At 36.4% G+C, this 14,808-nt stretch overlaps 2 protein-coding genes across 4 annotated transcripts in view; both read right to left on the bottom strand.

Moving 5' to 3' along the window:
• Positions 1 to 9,616, bottom strand: part of LOC135583316 (uncharacterized) — a 32,487-nt gene extending 22,871 nt beyond the window's left edge. For 2 of the 3 annotated variants that reach the window (XM_065093804.1, XM_065093803.1), the window contains exon 1: positions 9,481 to 9,616. Coding sequence is in view for 1 of the 3 variants with exons in the window: in XM_065093803.1 (XP_064949875.1) it covers positions 9,481 to 9,525 (45 nt within the window). In the remaining 2 variants the exon portion in view is untranslated. The remainder of the gene's footprint in view (positions 1 to 9,480) is intronic. The other variant, XM_065093805.1, reaches the window with a different exon arrangement.
• A 665-nt stretch (positions 9,617 to 10,281) lies between these two features.
• LOC135599078 (tyrosine-protein phosphatase DSP3-like) lies at positions 10,282 to 13,559 on the bottom strand. The gene is made up of 5 exons (XM_065093802.1): positions 13,120 to 13,559; positions 12,925 to 13,018; positions 11,016 to 11,073; positions 10,861 to 10,904; positions 10,282 to 10,765 (listed from the first exon to the last, which is right to left on the bottom strand). Exons 1-5 carry the CDS (start codon positions 13,332 to 13,334, stop codon positions 10,538 to 10,540), a joined length of 639 nt encoding a protein of 212 aa, XP_064949874.1. The 5' UTR covers positions 13,335 to 13,559; the 3' UTR covers positions 10,282 to 10,537.
• Between the last annotated feature and the right edge of the window lie 1,249 nt (positions 13,560 to 14,808).

Genomic DNA, 14,808 nt, shown 5'->3' with positions numbered 1-14,808 from the left:
GTTTGGTGGGCCACTGGAATTCTGTCCGAAATCGAGCTTTGGTCGATTTCGCGTATTCTGTTCCATTTCCTTTGGATACTTGAATTCGCCTAACCTTCTTATTGGAATTGAGCTGGTTATGATTGCTTGGAATCCCTGTACACTCTTGCTTTCAATCCTTTCCCTAAAATGAATACTTTTGTGAGAGATTTGTTCCTTGCATCACATTGTTTTTGAAAAAGGCACATGTACGTTTGGTTGTTCCGCGTGTGCTTCCGTTATATGCTGCATTTTGTTGAAACCGCCTTCTTGTACTCTGGTGTGTGGGATTGTCTGGACCTTTGCCAGAAATGGTAAAGGGTATGCGCTGATTTGCCCGCTATGTGGGGTCCCGCTATGTGGGATATTCCGGTATGCGCTTATTTGCCCGCTATGTGGGGTCCCGCTATGTGGGATATTGCTTAGAGCCTGCGATGCTCTGCCGACCCCCTTTGACTTCACCTAGACGTGGGTGGATGGAGCTCCCAGACGTGGGAGACTTTTGTCAGGTGGTCATTCAGAAATGGATGAATCACATTCTGACTGAGATCCCACTACACCCTCTATATGTTTGATATGACATCCAGAGTCTTGGTGAGTTATTTCTGTTCCTGCTCTGGATAAATATGATATGATTGCAACGTCAAGGACGACGTTTGAGCTTCTGTACGACATATGAGTTTGATATGCTCTGAAATGCTTCATTCACTGTTGAGTTTGCTTCGTAATGTTCCATATGTCGTTGATGTGTTTTGGAACATTTTATATGCCATTGATAAGCTCCAATATGTTTCCTTTGTTTCTGATATGCTCCAATTACTCTATGCCCCATCTGTCAGGAACCAAATATGTATGATTAAAAGGACAATTGTGATTCTGCTCCTAATGATGTTATGTCTACGAAATCGTATATTCAGCTTTGTGTTTTGAAACTGTATCTCTTTGGAAATTGTACTATTTTGATATGGATATGTTAGTCACTTGCTGAGCTCTTTATGCTCACCTCGTTTGTTGATAAATTTTTCAGGATAGCGTATCGCTTGCTTAAATGTTAAGAATGGGCTGAGGCAGTGGAAAGTTTAGAAGACGTTGGGCAGAACTTTTGTTAGCATATATGTAGTCGTGTATAAGCTACCTTGCATCTAATGAAATGTGACTATGAATCTAAACCTGTGGATTTTGTGTAAGTTAAAGGATCCCTCATGTATAGGGTTTTGGAATGTTAAATTAAATTTGTGTAATGATATGAACTTATGGTAAATCGATGATTGTGGTGACTGCATAGATTTCCCCACTTGTGGATTTATATTGTGGTTTTTATTTTGATGAGTCGAGTTCAGATTGTATGAATTATCGAGTGATGTGTGCTATGTTTATGAATTGCACAGGGTTATGAATTGGTAGATTATAGAAGTGAAATTTTTGATCTGAATGTTTTCTTAGTGACCTCAAATGTGTGTTTGGATCCTGGGTTAGTTGTGTTGGAAAAAATTTTTAATATTGTCGATATTTTGTCGGGTCGTGACAGAGTAAGTGGAATTATAAAAGCAACTAAAAGGACTATTAAATAAGGATTTTATTTGGCTTAATATTTCATCATGGGGTGCTCCGGTGTTAGTTAAAAAGATAGAGGGAACATTGAGGCTTTGTATTGATTATGGACAGTTGAATCAGGTGACCATCAAAAACAAGTATCCCATACCCAGAATTGATGATTTGTTTGATCAACTGCAGGGTGCACGAGTATTCTCTAAGATTAACCTGAGGTAAGGTTACTATCAGTTGAAGATCAAGGAGGAGGATATTCCAAAAACAGTTTTCAAAACTCGATATGGTCACTATGAATTCTTGGTGATATCTTTTGGTTTGACTAATGCCCCTGCAGCTTTTATGGAACTAATGAATAGGATATTTCAACCGCTCTTGGGTGGCTATGTAATTGTATTTATTGACGACATATTGGTGTATTCAAGGAGTAATCAGGAGCATGAGAAACACTTGAGAAATGTATTGTCCATACTAAGAGAAAAGAAGTTGTATGCAAAGTTCAGCAAATGTGAATTTTGGTTGAATGAAGTTGTTTTCTTAGGCCATGTGATTTCAGGGAAGGGTATATCTGTTGATCCAAAGAAAGTGGAAGTTGTAGTTGAATGGGATGTACCAACATATGTAAATGTAACAGAAGTTAGAAGCTTCTTGGGCATGGCAGGTTATTACAGGAGATTTATGGAGGGATTTTCTCGAATCGCTCAACCTCTCACCAACCTCACTAAAAAGAATGTGAAATTTATATGGGGTGATGATTGTGAGCAAAGTTTTCAAGAGTTAAAAAGAAGATTGACTAGTGCCCCTATTATCACTATTCCAAGTGGTAGTGAGGGATTTGTAGTTTATACTGATGCTTCAAGAAAGGGCCTTGGATGTGTTTCGATGCAGGAAGGGAGAGTAATTGCTTATGCTTCTAGGCAACTAAAAGGTTATGAATTGAATTATCCAACTCATGATTTGGAATTGGCAGCAATTATTTTTGCTCTAAAGATTTGGAGACATTATTTGTATGGTCGACAATTTGAAATCTTTACTGATCACAAGAGTTTAAAATATATTTTCACTCAGAAAGAGTTAAACATGAGGCAGCGAAGATGGATAGAACTTCTGAAGGATTATGATTGTGCCATCCGTTATCACCCGGGCAAAGCCAATGTTGTAGCTAATGCACTTAGTAGAAAATCTACAAGTTTTATGGCTAGTCTGGTCGTGAAGCAATGGAAGCTAATAGAAGAAAATTTTGATTTGAAAGCTTTGAGGAAAGAGCATGACTCGATGATATTGATGGCCTCCATTCAAGTGCAATCTGATCTTATTCAACAAATTAAGGAAGGACAATTACGAGATCCACATTTAATCTACTTGAGGAATGAAGTAGAAAAGGAATTGAAGCCAAAATTTCAAGTTTCAAAGGATGGCCTATTGAGATTTGGGGAGAGAGTATGTGTACCAAATGAACCAGATATCAAAAATCAAATCCTAAAGGAAAGTCATACTTCAAAGTACACTATGCATCCTGGGAGCACTAAGATGTATAGAGATATTCAAAGTCATTATTGGTGGGAAGGCATGAAGAAGGAAATTGCAATGTATGTTTCAAAATGTTTGACTTGTCAGGAAATCAAAGTAGAACACCAAAGACCTGGAGGGTTGTTGCAACCTTTAGATATTCCTGAATGGAAATGGGAATGTATTACTATGGATTTTGTTTCAGGACTACCCAGAACCTCTAAAAAGCATGATGCTATTTGGGTTATCATTGATAGGTTAACAAAATCTGCACATTTCCTACCGATTAATATGACTTATTCGCTTGATAGACTTGCAGATTTATATGTCAATGAAATAGTAAGACTTCATGGTATTCCAAAGGAGATTATCTCTACTAGAGACTCCAGATTTCTCTCTAGATTTTGGAGAAGATTACAGGAATCTATGGGCACTAAAGTCAAGTTTAGTACTGTATATCATCCTCAAACTGATGGTCAGTCAGAAAGAACAATTCAAACACTTGAGGATTTGCTTAGAGCCTATGTTATGGAATGGAAAGGTGAATGGGATAAAGATTTATCTTATGTGGAAGAGCCCAATCAAATTGTTGATAAGAAGGAAAAGATCTTAAGGAATCAGGTTATCCCTCTGGTTCAAGTAATTTGGAGACATCATTCTGGAGAGGAAACAACATGGGAGCTAGAGGAGGAAATGAAAAAGGTTTATCCCCATCTCTTCATCGAAAGAGCTATAATAAATTTAGATGACTAAATTTTTCTTTTAAGTGGGGGAGAGTGTAACATCCCTCAATTTCTGAATTTTCGTATAAGTTTTTAATTGTAATGTAAGTATCTATTTTAAATTTGATAAAAAGTCAAAGTATGAATCTGAGAACTTATTCATAAGAGTTGGAGGATTTGTTAAAAAAAAATCTGAGGACCTATATGTAAACCCTGAGGACTTAATCGTAAATATAATAAATACAATGACTAAACTGTAAAATGCACAAAATGACAAATCCCACCGTTTAAGCCTCTCTGCCTTCGTTCATAAGGCAGCAGAGAAGGCAGCTGCGTGGATGATCAGGGAAAGAAAGAAAGAAAGAAGAAGAAGAAGAAGAAGAAGAAGAAAAGAAGAAGAAGAAAAAATTGGGGCTTTAAGGTTTCTTGCTCAAATCTTCTCATGTAGGGTCAAAATTCTCAAAGGCAAGTGTTCTAACCCCATCCTACAGAAATATTAGTCTCTGTTCTTATGTTGATTCAAAATAATCTGTAGGATTTCTATTTAGAAACTGATATGTCTCTCCTTGGACATAGAACCATGGATTCTGAAATTTTTCGGTAAACTGACCCCTATACACGGTTCCAGCTATAATTTTTAGTACGAAATGCAGATTTGAGCAGGACCTAGTTTGTTTGAAATTAGACTCTTATATCTTTCTTTTGACACAAACTTTGAAGATTTTGAACACCGAATACCTACCCAAACGTCTGTTTCAAATGAGCCAATAGAGGCTGCAAAACAGGGATCAAAAATTTCTGACCTTTCGGTACTAAAATACCTATAAGTTCCTGCTGGAAATTCTGATTTGTACAAAACTGACTTCATTCGAAACTAGACTTGTAAACCTTTCTTTTGACACATAGAGTGATAAATTTGGAATTCATATGCCTATCCTGTTATCTGTTGAACCCGACCCTATGAATTCTGCAGAACAGTGATTATGTTTTGACCTTTGATTACTAAATCCATGGTAACTCCGTGTTGGAAACCCTGTTTCATATGAAATTTGTTTCATCAGAATATAGATTGATATATTGTTCGACCATAGCTTTCTTGAGGGTATTGGAGCATAATTGACAATCTGAAATAATTGTTCAATGTGCCTCTTGATTTCTGCCCGAAATCGAACTTTGATCGTTTTCGCATCTCTTGTTTTCATTCGCTTGGGAATAGATTTCAGTCAGTTCCCTTCACTCAATTGAGGTTTATACTAATGCTTGAATTCTCATTTGCTCTTGTCTATAAACTATTTCTATTCTTGAACATATTGTGTAACTTTTATGCTATATCACACTGACTCGTAAAGGCACATGTACGTTTTGTTGTTCCGCATGTGCTTCCGATATGTGCTAATTATTGTTCATACTGCCTTTTGTACTCTGGTGTTTGTGGGATTGTCTGGACCTTTGCTAGAAATGGTAAAGGGTATGTGTTTAGAGCTTGCGATGCTCTGCCGGCCCCCTCTGGCTTCACCTAGACGTGGGTGGATGGAGCTCCCAGACGTGGGAGACTTCTGTCTGGTGGTCATTCAGAAATGGATGAATCACGTTCTGTCTGAGGTCCCACTACACCTTCTGTATGTTTGATATGATATCCAAAGCTTTGGTTATGTGTTTCTGTACATGCTTTGGATAAGAATGATATGATTGCAACGTCAAAGACGACGTTTGAGCTTCTGTACAGTATTTGTTATTGATATGCTCTGAAATGTTTCATTTATTACTGACATGCTCCAATTACTCTATGCCCCATCTGTTATGAACCAAGTATGTTTGATTGAAATAACCTTGTGATTCTGCACCTAATGATATTATGTCTATGAGTTCTTATATCCTGCCTTGTATTGTGAAACTTTATCTCTTTGGAAATTGTCCTCTTTTGATATGGATATGTTAGTCACTTGCTGAGCTCTATATGCTCACCCCGTTTGTTGATAAATTTTTCAGGATAGCGTATCGCTTGCTTAAATGTTAAGTTTGGGCTGAGGCAGTGGAAAGTTAGAAGATTTTGGGCAGATCTTTATTAGCATATATGTATTTGTTGTATAAGCCACTCTGCATCTAATGAAATGTTGACGATGAATCTAAACCTGTGGATTTTGTGTAAGTTAAAGGATCCCTCATGTTTAGGATTTTGGAATGTTAAGTTAAATTCATGTAATGATATGAACTTATGGTAATCGTTGGTTTGGTGACTGCATAGACTTCCCCACTTGTGAATTTATATTGTGGTTATTAATTTGAAGAGTTGGGTTCAGATTTTATGAATCATCGAGCAATGTGTTGTATGTTTATAAACTGCGCAGGTTTATAGATATGAATTTGATAGAATGTTTTCAATGTCCTCAAATGTTAGTTTGGATCCTGGATTAGTTTGTGATGAAAATTTTTAATATTATGGATATTTTTGAGGGGCGTAACAGTTTCTGTCCACACCATCAAAACGTCCTCTCGTATTTGTCTCCTAGGATTAACATCTTGACCAATTAGAGTAACTTTGTCATCATCCATGTCATCTCCACCATCATATTCATCATTGATAAAGGTTGGTTGTCTCCCACGCCATGGTTCACCTTGCAATCTATTAATTACATCATCATGCCTTTCTAGATGATATCTTACATCACCTATCACTTTGAACATACGTTCAAATTGTTGCTGCATTGCTTGAACCAAAAGATCATTTGATGAAAAACTTGTTTTTTTATCTTTATACATGTTTACAACCTGCAGAACAAAGTTAGAATAACCTCACCAACCCTCCCTCACATGTTTCACTCAAGATTTGATTCATTCCGCTCGTGTTTCATACAATTTTTGGCTTTTCTCGATACTGATCTCATTACTCTTGCCTTTTACCTCTCTTGTTTTGTTCTTTGGGTTCCTAGATTAACTAAGATACATAAACAAAAAATTCAGATTATGGCAATTCAAGGGAAGTAAAATTGGGCAGGTCTAAAAGAAAACAAAAGGTAGGCCAATTTAAAGGTGTGTGTAATGCACTTCAATCATAAGCAAATATTAGAATTCAAATATCAAATGAACAAAGAAAATTTTTCGGAATGAAGAAAGATTTCCACATCGAAACAAGAATTCAAATAAACGAAGATAGAATTATGTAATTTGCAAGAATTCCTTGAATCCATAATTTTTTTTTTAAATTCTGATCTCTTTTCCTTTTTTTTAACCTTTGATTTTCTCTCTCTTTTTTTTTACCTTTGATTTTTTTTTTTTTTTTTACTTTCTGACTTTTTTTTTCTTTTTATACTACAAAGTGCAAAAAAATAAAAAAAAACAGTAATAACAACATAAGATGAAGATGAAGGAAGAACAGCAATTATAGATATGGTGCTGAAAGAAGAAGAAGAGGAGAAAAGGGAAAGCTAAAAGATAGCAAATAAATGGATAAGCAAACCTCAAATTGAGCCGAGCTCTGATACCAAATGATAGAAATCATCAACTTACCAACCATACACCTCGATAGGAAAAGAGCTATAATACATATGGAATGCAAATTGACACCCTCCAACAAATTAAAATAAAACGGATCGTTCAAAATTGAAATAAGGAAAACTATTCTAATCACTTTATCAATGAAAAATTGATGAAATAATTAGAACAGCACTTTGATTCCCTTAAAACGCCACAAACTAAGAAGTTTGATAAGTTGAAAAGAAAAGCAAAGATTTTTGGGTTTTGAACGTCACAAGTAGAAAAGCTTTATAAGTTCCAAAATTCATACAAGAACTTAAAAACAAAACACTCATCAATGTTGAAAAATGATTATACTTCTCAATTGCCTCCTTACAAAAGGAGTCAGTCATGTTTATATAGTACAAAAGCCAAGTACAAAGGGAATGAATCCATTAAATACATTAAATGATATTCATATTCATAATTCATGAATATAGATCACTCATGAATATGCTTTGAATTGATTTGAATGATTATTAATAAATAAACCCACAATTCCTAATATGGTCCAATATGGCTGAAAAACCTTTATTCTTCAAAATGGGCTAAAATTTCATCCTTCTCTCAAAGCTGGACTTTTGCTTCATGATTTGGACTTATTTGAATCATGTTGATCATTTTAGGCTCTTCTTGCATTCATAGAGCCTTGACCGAGTCTTAACCAGCTTGCTCCTTCCAAATGTCTTCCAATAAACAAGTTAAGGCTTCTTTCATCCTTTTAGCTTTAGCTCTTGTCATTGGTCTTCCCTGAATAGTTAACGGGTCTTTGGCAAAATTATAATCAACTTGATGATTCATATCAAGTGTTATTTGTGAGCTAGGCCTAATATGCACTATGCTAGGTAACACCTCAATTTAGGCTTAAGTATTTTGGGCTAACGGTTTAAATTCAATTAAGTATTTGGACTAATGGTTCAAGCTCAACGAAATTAATAGGTTAGTTATCCCATTAGGTCAGATCATGACAAATGGTATCAAGACTTATTTAATATTAGAGTCACCATTGGGTTAAGTCCCATATGTACCATGTTAGAATATGATTCTAGGCTATGTTGAGCCTTGACAAAAAAGTGAATCCCAAAGAGATTGTAACAATCCGGCTTAGTCCTCCAATGAAAGTGGACAAAAGACATATTGACTTATAAGCATACTACTATTAAATTGGGTTTAAGCATATTGAACAAGTAGTTCATGCTTAACAGAATTAATGGATCAGTTATCTTATCAGGATCGTGACAAAAATGTTTCACCCTTTATTAAAGTAGCTATTATGAACTACACAAAACACAACAATAAGTACTAGCACTCAAATAAGTTATCATACAATAAATTTATTATGTGACAGAAAAAGCAAACTAAATATTAGATAATCAGAAAAAACAAATAAGCTATCACAAGAAACAAAACCAAAATCTCAAGATGCTCGTGTTCATCTTCTGTATTTGGATATTAGACCATCATTAAGAATTTTCTAGGAAAAATTGAAGTTATGAAATTTTGTATTTCCCACTAAATTAAAAAATTTTCAACATACGAATACAAAAATCATGTATTTGAATCACAATTAGCCACCATCCCAATGGCAGCAGCCCTTTAACCAGCCACCTCCCATGACCAATAGTGGCCAACCTGCAACCCATGTTGGCAGCAGCCCTTTAACTAGTCACCACCGACGACGCAGCTGTTCCACTTTTCTAAACTTGGGCGCACTCTATCATCTTTCAATTAAAAGAAAAACATTTTCACTCCGGTACTACCAACTAAAACAAATAGAAAATGGCTAATATCCAGAAAGGATGTACCTCCTCTAGAACTTAATAATCCATCACACAGGCATTTCGGCAAACATGTCATAGCAACATGACATGGCCAGACATTCAACAAGAAGAAACAGGAACCTAGACTTTGAACCCAAATTCACGCTACTTAGCACGATTTAACCAGTAAGTTTGTTCGAGATTAAACAGGTAAACGGAGGCAAAGACCAAGGGAGACTCACGACATAAACTCGGGATACCAAGTACTTCGGACGACTCCTACACTTGCCAAAGGAAAAGATCTAGATCTACGACTACGAAATCACGCAAAGCTTTCTCTTTCAAGTAAAAGAAAAAAAGAATTGATGCTATAAGAGAGAGAGAGAGAGAGAGAGAGAGAGAGAGCGTACGCATGGAATGGCTTGGACGAACAGTGAAGTCAGAGAAGAAACCATAGCAGATGAGCATATCCAGCAAACGTCGGAGGACTTCACAGTTCAGAAGTATATCTATTCATATTAAAACAAAAAAAATGGAGGAGTCCATATAGGTTATGGATAATTTTTCGGAGCAGTTGTTATACGACAAAGATGCGAATATAACGGCCGTTACAAGAATTATACCGGTCGTTATTCGAATTGTGGATGGCTTCTAGTAGACAAGAAAGGATGATGGTATGTCCGTGATAACGGTCAATTGTACCAGAAACTAATTACTAACCAGTGAGTATTATCACATGTAGCATTTCTAGTTGTACGGGTAAAATTATTTACATTTGACCACCATTGACTGATCAATGAAACTCGTGTGACGCGTTTATTCTGTTATATAATTTTATTGGTTTACAATAACTTTCTCCTATACATATTTCATTGGCATCATCAAACGTTTCTACTCTTAATCATAATGATTACACCGTCCTTAACGTTATTAGGGGTATCAATCTAGTTGCCAGAACCTATCACACCTATAAACCAATTATAATTACGACCAGCTTCGATCCTAGATCATATGAGTATATCAAAAGTATATATGAATCGATGGTTTGATCACAAATCATCCGGTTGATTGATTGGATATGGTAATCTTCTTGGACTAAGAGCGTGCTTTTGTGCTGCGGCTTGCAACTAAGAAGGCAGACTAAAGAAACAGAGCAAGCCAATTAGTCATTACAGTCTATCATCCTTGTCTGTTTCTCGAGCAATAAAAGCTGCAAAAAGATTTGTTTTCATTAAATATGTAGTTCTTACACCTGCACACATAGCTTCTCATTAGAGTTACAATCTTTCCCAAGTCATATCCTGTATAGAAAAACAAACACAAAAATGTTTAGGACAACGAAGTGCAAGCAGAATCCATATACATGCTTCTCCTTGCAGATAAAAGGTCAGGAAAGCAAATGGACAATTGTGCTACAAGCTTTCTGTGTAAGAAGAGTTTCCTGGCTTAGAAGTCGCTGGCATGCCACTATGCCTTTTGATAAACAAGGCGTGGAGCCTGGTGACCAAAACCGTGGTACCTATAAATAATACCAAGTACGCAATGCATCATGTGTGAAACATCAAACATCTCAATAAATCTCATGTCTGATGGCCGAATCTTGGGTGATGCAAATTTTATGTATTCTTCGTGCATGGAGGATAGGCACCAATTCTGCAATTTTCTGAAACAGCCGACAAGGCAACCGGTCCGATGCTGCAAGGGTTAATAGGAAAATAAGAGTGAGTGATGAATATGATGCTGAACAAGTATGTGAGATGCAAAATATTGATTCAATCTAGATTTCATACCTTTCCTCGTTTGCAGTGGATTAGAATAGGATGGTTCCTTATATCTGAAAACAGAAAAAGGAGAGCTAAGCATGCACCCAATATTCGACGGGAACATATGATAAGCAAGCAAAATTAAATATAAGCTGCTATAAATAATATGTTAACTTCAGTACCAAGTAAGACTCTTAGAGCCTCCATGATAGGACGGTTAGATACAGTTACAAATGACTCCTGCATATGCAGACAATGCTGTTATTGTAACATAAATTGCAATAAAGTTACTGATAGACATGCATTATTTAACAAATTTTACAGGCAAATGCATCGAAACTAAGAAAGATGCATTATTTAAAACTCATACTGGATTTTCACTGATAATATTGCAACAAAATTAAGAAAAATACTTTACTTAAACAACTTCTACAAGAAAATGCATAAATTTAGAATTTCATATCGGTGCAAACAAGATTAGAAACTACACTGGCAATTAGTTGGATTGCAATGCAAAAGCATGGTTTGCAAATGCCTAATAGATAATAGTGCCTCTTGACATGTTTTACAAGTACATCATATGACCATATATAGGAGATGCTAGATAGTATATTGCCTGTTGAATCATGTAACCACACATTCCAGATTGAATTTCACTGGTTGTTATTTCTGACAACTACGTTGTTGTTCTTTTGTTTGTCTAAAACATTGCAATAATTTTCTTTAGTTTAATCTTTGGATCAATGTAGACGACATAAATATTTATATTTATAAAATGTAGGAATACATGCAATAAACAAAAGAAGGAATTTCCAATTAAACCCTGCCAATATTAGAACTCTTATTTACCTGTTCAAATGTTTGGATCTTTTGTATACCCTGTAAGCCCAAGCTTCTATTATTTCTCCTTGCCATTAGCTACTGTCAATTGACGTTGCACTTAACTTGGATTAAGCCAGACTAAGTAATGGTTGAATTGCAAAGATTGACAAAATGAACAAACTGAACCAGACATGGGAAGGCTTTTTTTTGTTAGGATTTGATGAAAAGTATTCTTGATGAAAGAACAAAATGGTGATAGTAAGCTACTAAGTTCAGGTTCAAACGGTTCAATAATGGAGTCTGACCTCAAGGGTATTTGTTCTAACAGTTCCTTCCAGTGTATTAATATAATAGAGGTTTAGTTCAGCTCTTATAAGACAATTGGTCAAATCTTAATTGTGTTTTGGGTGTCCTGGAACTGATTTCACCTGTTTATATTTGTTGATTTTCTGGTTGGTTCTATAGAATTTATCTCTCTAAAATCAAATTGAAATTACAAATACCAGAATTTATCTATAAAGAATTGAACTTACAAAATAATGACTTGGATATGCAAGCTTCTCCACTCCATTTAAATTGATAGCATAGGTTTCAGAGTTTGCCATCAAATTGATTGTATACAAACTTTCACAAATGTTCACATGGTATTCCATTGTGACAAACATATCCTCCTAAAGTTTGTCCTACAGAAAATGTGCTCCGATCTTGTGTTAATCTATGTGTTGATAGAGAATAGGTGCTAAAAGTATATCATATCTATCATCCTTCATAACTATCCTCCTACATACTTATACTGTTGATTGGTACCTGAGGACTGATCACACCGTGCAGCTGCACAATGTGTACTGATCGAGTGTAGATATCCTATTACTTGAAACTAAAAGGCATACTGTTGCTTCAAAGAAAGACAATAAATTGGTAGATTTTATGAATTCCTAAAAAACAAAATGAATCATTCCTTCGTACAAACACATAAAGACAACGTTCTCAATATTTGTATTCAATCATCAAGATTTGTAAAAAAACAAACGAAAATTGTGGGACTTCGGTAACTTGTTTCTCAAATTCTATAACAAATTTCACTGCAAAGGAAACCTACTTTCTGATTTTCTTTATTTTTACTTGTAACGTAAATTCACGAAGGTAAACCCAAAAGGGATTCGGCATCAATAGCTTTCAGCAGCAAGGAAAAGAAATTACATGTTGAGAATTTGGGCAACCCATCAAATCAGGTGCCGGACGCAAAACACATCAGGACAATAAACTTACCCGGCTTCCTTCAATCCCAAACTGGAAAAGCCGAATCCCCTGCGACCTCACGAACTCGGCATTGACCTTTGGGTACGGTTCCGGGCACAGGTACCTGCCCAAGATACAAACGCACCGATCAAAACCCCATCTATTTCAAGAATAAGAAACCATAAATATGAACGGGAAACAAAAACAAAACAAAGGAAACCTCACACGATGGATCGCACGTTCAGAGCCTTCAAGAAGGGGAAATTTTCCTCGCTGGGGAACCCGGAGCGGTAGATCCCTCGGTCCACCACCCCGAAGTTAGAAGGCGGAAGCAGCAGCACATCCCCGCCAATGCTCCTCGTTAGGATTTCTCCCTCCCGCTGCAAGATTGGCCCTAAAACTACTGCATCCCCCTCCTGCACAGCAGCTTCCAAGATCATGTCTTTAGGGTTTCTCGAATCGTGCCAAAGGTCTCTCGCTCGATCCGATTTGGTGGTCTCGGGTGAGAACGATGGGAATTTAACGGTTCGTGGGGCAATTGGGCGACCTTTAAGGCGGTTTCTTTGCTGCTTCGTTGGCGGCGTCGCCCGTCACGCAGTCGACAAACGTTGAAGGAGGGGCGCAACGGGCGAATACCGCTGAATCCCAGGAATGGCGCCTTCACCAAAAATATAAGAACCAACGCTAATACCCCAACGTTACCAGAAATGGGCCCTAATGAACAACAATGTTATTCCAACGACCGCGAAGGTAGCCCGTCGAGTAATACCGGCAAGGTAGACAAGAATAGTGATTGTAGAAAGACGTTACCCTTTTTTTTCTTAATTTATTTTAGATTTGCTTTTCCAAATCTTTAGTTTGGCACATAAACTTACCCGTTATGTTTTCTAAATAATTGCTTTGGTCAACTCAAAGTCTTCCATGGTAAAACTTAAAAACTGAATTAAATTGATGATTCATCAAATCAAATGTTTAAACCAGGGATAACGTCCTACATTCTACAATTCGTCGGGACCGGCTCATCCAATTGATAGACCCAATCCAATTAGATCAGTTGGATCAAGATGGGTGGACCGGCTTGACGTGAGTTGACCGAAATTCAATTTGACTTGACTGCGTCAAATTTTACGATGAAGCTAAGAAGAAACTTCAGTTTGAAAAGTCAAAGTCCAAATTCCTATCTTGGGAATGGCTGTGATTGACCAGTGTAGAAATGCAGGTCTTTATTCGCATGGTTCATAATAACTCACCCACATAATTCGGCAAGCACTTCACCTCTCCTATCATGAGGAGCCCACATCTATCCTGCCTGTCCGCTCCAATTCACACATAGGCAGTTCGATGGGCGACTCCAAGGTGGAAAATATACTACTTGTTGAAGACATGGACCTTCTTCGATCCCATGTGAAGCCATAATGAAATGTGGGTACATGGATGAGACACTGGAGTTTGGTCGATTTCGATCTGTGTATCATGATAGGATCCTAGGTTGATCATAATGTTATTTAGTCGACTCGATCGAGATAGGATGTCGCAATCATTGTGGACCATATGACGAATCACTTCAATCTTCCCATGGGTAGGTTAGGATATGCATTTGTCTCAAAAATGACTCGTAATAATGGGTAATTATTCAAGTATAATTATTTAATATGTTTTTATAAGTATAAAATATATAATATATTATATTAAATATAAAAATAATTTTTTATGCTAGGATTGAAATTAAATAATTAGATCTTGTTTAACGATATGTACCTTTTGATGTCAAATCTCTGTTTGATCTGCAAAGCCATCGTCTTTAATCTAGGATCACTATGAATCTATAAAAGGAACTAGATAATTAGGGAGATAAGTTGAGGGAAAGACTCTGATCCTAACATCTCAATTAAGATAACATCTACCGGTTTTTCA

Source organism: Musa acuminata, chromosome BXJ2-1, assembly GCF_036884655.1.
Source record: "Musa acuminata AAA Group cultivar baxijiao chromosome BXJ2-1, Cavendish_Baxijiao_AAA, whole genome shotgun sequence".
NCBI classification, from domain to species: Eukaryota; Viridiplantae; Streptophyta; class Magnoliopsida; order Zingiberales; family Musaceae; genus Musa; species Musa acuminata.
The sequence above is the reverse complement of the archived record's forward strand: the minus strand, read 5'-3'. Positions and strand labels throughout refer to the sequence as shown.

Coding starts and splice junctions, on each gene's coding strand:
- LOC135599078 (XM_065093802.1), bottom strand. CDS start 13,334: ATGATCTTGGAAGCTGCTGTGCAGGAGGGGGATGCAGTAGTTTTAGGG. Junction 11,074..12,924: donor TTGGGATTGAAGGAAGCCGG/GTAAGTTTATTG, acceptor CTGCATATGCAG/GAGTCATTTGTAACTGTATC. Junction 10,905..11,015: donor GGCTCTAAGAGTCTTACTTG/GTACTGAAGTTA, acceptor TTCTGTTTTCAG/ATATAAGGAACCATCCTATT.